Source organism: Malurus melanocephalus, unplaced genomic scaffold (assembly GCF_030028575.1).
Source record: "Malurus melanocephalus ecotype Western Australia unplaced genomic scaffold, MMel_1.1 scaffold_1126, whole genome shotgun sequence".
NCBI lineage: Eukaryota > Metazoa > Chordata > Aves > Passeriformes > Maluridae > Malurus > Malurus melanocephalus.
The window spans coordinates 2,775-8,631 of NW_026624358.1; the positions used below are offsets into that span (position 1 = coordinate 2,775).

General features: G+C 67.5%; 1 protein-coding gene across 3 annotated transcripts; it reads right to left on the reverse strand.

Moving 5' to 3' along the window:
- Window positions 1-2,163: 2,163 nt before the first annotated feature.
- NAT8 (N-acetyltransferase 8 (putative)) lies at window positions 2,164-5,258 on the reverse strand. Of its 3 annotated transcripts, none has more exons than XM_057387079.1 (2): window positions 4,165-5,258; window positions 2,164-3,013 (listed from the first exon to the last, which is right to left on the reverse strand). In XM_057387079.1, exon 2 carries the CDS (start codon window positions 3,003-3,005, stop codon window positions 2,346-2,348), a length of 660 nt encoding a protein of 219 aa, XP_057243062.1. In that variant the 5' UTR covers window positions 3,006-3,013; window positions 4,165-5,258; the 3' UTR covers window positions 2,164-2,345. The 3 variants fall into 3 exon arrangements, with proteins under 3 accessions (XP_057243062.1, XP_057243061.1, XP_057243063.1); XM_057387078.1 differs by having other exon boundaries at window positions 4,155-5,256; XM_057387080.1 differs by lacking the exon at window positions 4,165-5,258 and adding an exon at window positions 3,784-3,919.
- Window positions 5,259-5,857: the final 599 nt, after the last annotated feature.

The window sequence follows — 5,857 nt, forward strand, 5'->3', positions numbered from 1 at the left end:
CCTCCCAGCTCACCGGGACGCTGGCCAGGAGCAGCCCCGAGGCTGAGTAGATCTCCAGGAGCGGCCGGGCGCTGGGGGTCTTCTCCCGCCGGGAATTCCTCAGCAGAGCTGGAGAAGGAACGTTCTCTGAGCCATCACCGGCACAGCCCCGGTTTGGGGGGTTCGGGGGGGCCGCACCCACCTATGGGACCCCCGTACGGGGCAGCTGCCACCACACAGTCCCGCAGGTCCTCCCGCAGCCCCCATTCCATGGAGTAGAGCTCCAGCTTCCTGCCGGGACACAYGGACACATGGATGGACTGATGGATGAACCCCCAGAGACCCCGAGCCAACCCCAAAACCCCTCTGACAGCCTTGGGACCCCCTCCCCAGCCAGCGCCATGAACCTCGGCCATCCCGGGACCCCCTCAGCCACCCAGGACTCCTCTGACAGCCCTGGGACCCCCTCCCCACCCAGTCCCATGATCCTGGCCCCCCCTCGGGACCCCCTCAATCACCCCTGGGACCCCTCAACCACCGCCGGGACCCCCTTCCCAACCATTCCCAACATTCACGGCCATCCCAGGATGCCTCAAGACCCCCCCAGACACACCCGGGACCCACTCCCAGACCCAGGACCCCCATCCCCAGCCTGCCCCAAATCCTATGACCATCCAGGGATCCCCCACCAACCCTGAGACCCCACAACCATCCCCAGGACCCCCGACCCCGCCAGCTCCAAGAACCACGGGCACCCCTTCCCAGCCCTGGCATCCCCCCAACCATCCCGGGAATCCCAATTCCCATCCTTGGCATCCCCAGCCATGCCAGGACTCCTTTTCCAGGGAGCCCCAACACCATCACGACCCTGGGACACCCCTGGGCAGCCCCGAGACCCCCAAACACAGCCGGGACCCCCAAACACAGCCGGGACCCCCAAACACAGCCGGTGCCGCCCCTCACCGGTAGAAAGTCTCCTCGCCCAGCGGGTTCCAGTTGGCCGTGTAACAATCCATGGCGCGGCCGGGACGGGGGAACCGGGTTGGGATGGGAGGGGGAACCGGGAGGGGGAACCGGGACCGGGATCGGGACCGGGCGGCCCCGGCGCTTCCCTCGGCCGCGCCACGCCCTGCACGTCACGGCGTGACGCCGTGCAGGGCGCCGCCATCTTGGGTGAGGGCAGCGGGTTAGGGCAGTGCGAAACAGGAAAGGGGAACTGGCGCCATCTTGAGTGAGGGCAGCGGGAAGAGAGGAACCGCCGCCACCTTCGGTGAGGGCAGTGGGAAAGGGAAAAAGGGAACCGGCGCCATCTTGGGTGAGGGCAGCGCGAAAGGGGAAAAGGGAACTGGCGCCATCTTGGGTGAGGGCAGCGGGAAAGGGAAAAAGGGAACTGGCGCCATCTTGGGTGAGGGCAGCGCGAAAGGTGAAAAGGGAACTGGCGCCATCTTGGGTGAGGGCAGCGCGAAAGGGGAAAAGGGAACCGGTGCCATGTTGGGTGAGGGCAGCGTGAAAAGGGAAAGGGGAACCGGCGCCATCTTGGGTGAGGGCAGTGGGAAAGGTGAAAAGGGAACCGGCGCCATCTTGGGTGAGGGCACGGGCCCGTTCCCCAAAGGGTCCCTGTCCCCAAAGATTTCCTCCCTCACCCCAAGATCTCCGTTGTCCCCCAGAGAGTCCCCAGTTCCCAAGGTGCTCCTTATCCCTGAAGGTGTCCCCTAAGATTTCCGCTGTTCCCTCCAGCTGTCCCTAAAGGCATCGCTTCTGTCACAAGGTGCTTCCTGTTCCCCAAAGTGTCCCCTATCCCCCAAAGAACCCACAGTCCCGCCAGCTGTCCTTTATCCCCACGGGACATCCCCCATTCCCCAAAATGTCCCTTGTCACACACAGCGTTCCCACAGGTCTCTCTTTATTTCCCGCTGCTGGAAATCCGGGAAGGGCGGCGGCGGTGGCTCCTGCGCCGGGGTGGGGATCRGGGGTGCCATGGCGGTGCTTCGTGCGGCAGGTTCGGAGTGCGGAGTCCTGAATTTGGGGTGCCCCGGCACCGCCACACGCCCTGGGCTCAGGGTGCCACGGCAGTGCCAAGCTGGGGTGCCACGGTGATGCTCGGTGTCCCAGGATCGCGGTGCTGTGTAGGTGCTGCTGTGCCAGGATTGGGGTCGGAGTGCTGGGGTGATGCCTSMYGTCCCGGGGCMGGGTTTGGGGTGCCATAGCGGTGCCACGCGTGCCAGGGTTCGGGTGCCRCGGCAGCGCCTCATGTCCCGGGGTCACGGTGGTGCCACATCGGCGCTGCCACGCCGGGGCTGGAGCTGGGGTGCCATGGCAGCGCCAGCTTCGGGGCACCGCGCCGGACCCTCCATCCCCACCCGGCCCTACTTGGTGCCRTCGCCCAGGTCGCAGCGGTAGTGGAAAATCTGGAAGTTCAGCAGGGTGCCCAGCAGCGAGGGGTAGGAAGTGCCCACCTTGCGGAAACCCTGCCCCTCGTAGAGCCGCTGCGCCGCCACCTGCACCATGGAGGTGCTGAGCACCACGGCGCCGAAACCGCGGGTGCGGGCGAAAGCCAGCACCTCCCGGCACAGCGCCCGTGCCAGCCCGCGGCCCCGGTGCTCCCGGCTCACCGACATCCGCTTCAGCTCCAGCTCGCCACGGCCCGCGGGCACCGCCGCCACCATGCCCGCCACGGTGCCACCCACCTCGGCCACCCAGAAACCGCGGTCGGGCGGCCGCAGGTAAGTGCCGGGCACATCGCACAGGTCGGTGCCCAGCGCGTCTCGCACGTACTCGGCGCTCAGCGAGCGCACCAGCACCCACAGCAGCACCAGCGCCAGCGCCACGGCGCCCAGCCCCAGCACCCAGGAGCCGGCGGCCGCCCGTGCGGCCACGAACACGGCCAGCAGCGCCAGCCGCACCCGCGCCGAGCGCAGAACGTGCCGGAAACCGGCCGGGGCGTGCTCCAGGATGCCSCGGGCGAACAGCGCCCGCACCGCCTCGTAGTCCTGGTCCCGGTACTGTCGGATGCGGAACGACGCCATGGGGGCACCTGCGGGGTGGGACAGAGCGGGGTCAGGGAGGTGCTGTGGGGGAGGATGTCTGGGGTAAACCAGATCCCATTCCTGGGATGGCACAGAGGGATCAGAGCAGTGCCACGACAGGCAACCCCAGGATACTCCAGATCCCATTCCTGGGGTGGCACAGGGGGTCAGGGCAGCACTGACATTCACAGGGACCCCCAGGATATCCCCAAATACATTTGTGGGATGGCACAAGGGGGTCAGGGCAGTGCCATGACAGGGGACCCCCAGGATACCCCTAAATACATTTGTAGGATGGCACTGAGAGGTCAGGGCAATGCCATGACAGGGGACCCCTGGAACACCCCCAGATCGCATCCCTGGGATGGCACTGTGGGGTCAGGGCAGTGCCATGGTATGGACTCCTTGAGTAACCGAAGATGCCATCCCTGGGATAACCCGGAGGGGTCAGGGCACTGCCATGAAAGAGGACCCCCGAGATACCCCCAGATCTCATCTTTGGGATGGCACAGGGACCCCCGGGGCGCCCCCAGACCCGTCCCTGCGGTGGCACCGCGGAGTCAGGGCAGTGCCGGTGCCGCTCCCTCCCACCCGCGCGTCCCCCAAAAGCAAAGGGGAACAGGTGAGAGGGGGAACAGGTGAGGGGTCCCTTCCCCCCCATAATGGGCCCCCAGGGGTTCATCCCCCGACCCGGGGTGAGGAACAGGAGCTGTGGGGGGACAGAAGGAAGAGCGGGAGGGTCTAGGGGTGCCCTCCTTCCCGGAACCCCGGCACTCACCGGGAGCCGCGCACGACAATCCCGGGGCAAAGGTGGGCAGCCCGTGGGCACTGACCGTCCTTTACCCGTCGTGCCGTGACAGAGCGGGGCAAAGGGACACGGGGGTGGCACGGGGACACGGGGGGACACACGGGGGGACACACGGGGGGACACACGGGGACAAACCCCCCCGGGGCCGCTCCGGGCTGGGGGGGCTGAGCCGCGCTGGGCATTGCGAAGGGAACGCCCCCCACCATCCTCCGCCCCCGGGAAGGGATCGAGGGTCCCCAAACTGCCCCAAACCCGTGCGGGGGACGCACGGCCCCGACCCCCCGTTCCCACGATCCCGGCACCCCCTCCCCAAAAAAAAACCCTCCCGCCGCCCCCCCCACCTGCTGCTACCGGCGCTGTCGCTCCTCAAACCGGGGCCGGCGGCTGTGCAGCTCCTCGGGGCGAACCGGGGGGTCCCTCAGCGGGCCGTGGGGGGCCGGTGACCCCCCCAGCACCACGCGGAGGAGATTTTTTGAGGGGGGCTTTGTTTCCCGCAACCCCCAGCCCGGCCTGTGCCGGCGGCTCCCAGCGCTGGAAGACGCCGGATGCGTTCAGCCCATTGTTCTCCGACAATTTGGAGAGGGAGTCTCGATCAGTTTGGGGAGGGTGTCTGGTGGCAGCATGGGAAGGGGAACCCCAATTTCGGCCGTGCCCAGGCCGGCGGAGGCTCCGGCGGCGCGGCGAGCGCAGGCGCCGAGCGGGAAGTGCTGCCCCTGCCGATGCTGGATGATGCCATAAACCGATCCCGAGAAGGTTATGGGGTCACGGAGGGGGGATTTGGGGGGAGCAGCATCTGTGCAAGGGACAGGGGTCTCGGGCGGTGGCGGGGGGACGGGCAAAGCCACCGCGAGGGACCCCTGTCCCCCCCAAATCCCGGCGATGGGGCAGCAATGGGTCACCATGGGGTGAAACGGGATGGGGGTCCAGCCCCTCCCGGAGTGGGTGTCCCCACTGTAGGGACCACCACGCCCTGCCCCGGTCACCCCAGGGTCACCCCAGCGGGCTGGGGGGTCATCACGGGAATGGGGTCCCCATTCTGGAGCCTCCCCGTGAGGATCATGGGGGTCCTTGTGGTGTTGGGGACCCCCCCCGGGGGAAGGACTCATCCCAGCTTTGAGGACAATCCTTTATTTCGGGATGGGGACAGGCACAGAGGTCCCATGGGCAGCCACGGGGGGATCAGGGCCAAGCAGGGCACAGCCCCCCATCCCCGGGGGACTGAACCCCCACCCTGGCAGGACTCCAGGGGTTTAAGGGGGGCCACCCCAGCCCCTCTTTTGTACCCTGAGACCTCTCCAGTGCCTCCCCCCGGCTTTCTTTGGGTCTCGGGGGGCCCGATGCCAGTGCCCCCCATGTTCTGGGAGCTCAAGTGCTGATGGTGGTGCCCCATTCCCATGACCCCAAGGTTTCCCCAGTGGGTCAGGGGCGCACAGACCCCCCCACTGCACCCCACAGGCCCATCCTGCCCCCACCACCCCCTATGGGACCCTCCCTGCTTCCCCAGGAATGATCCCACACAGCTCCCCACGAGTCCACCCCACACTGGGACCCCCATGGGGGCCCTGCCAGCACCCCCGACCCCTCCCCATGGACACCCCATGGTCCCAGCAGCCGCTGCACCCCCCACCCACGACCCTCTCCCGGGGTCCCCACAATCCCAACACCCCCCTCCATGGTGCCAGGACCCCCTGGACCGTTCCAGTGCCTTCTTGGTCCCACGATCCTCTCGAACCCCACACCCTGGAGACCCCCTATTGTCCCCATGGCACCCAGAACTTCCCGTATCCCCCCAACACCCTCAAAGTCCAGCAGACCCCAGATCATCCCAATGGCCCCAGCATTCTTTGCCCCCCACGCTGCAGGCCCCCATTGCCCCGATGGTACAAGAAACCCCTCAGCGTCCCCCCGAACCCCCTCAGGGCCCCTCCGAACCCCCTCAGTGTCCCCTCTTGAACTCTCTCAGCGTCCCCCGAGCCCCCTCAGGGTCTCCCCAAACCCCCTCAAAGTTACCCGAACCCTCTCAGGGCCCCTCTGAACCCCCTCA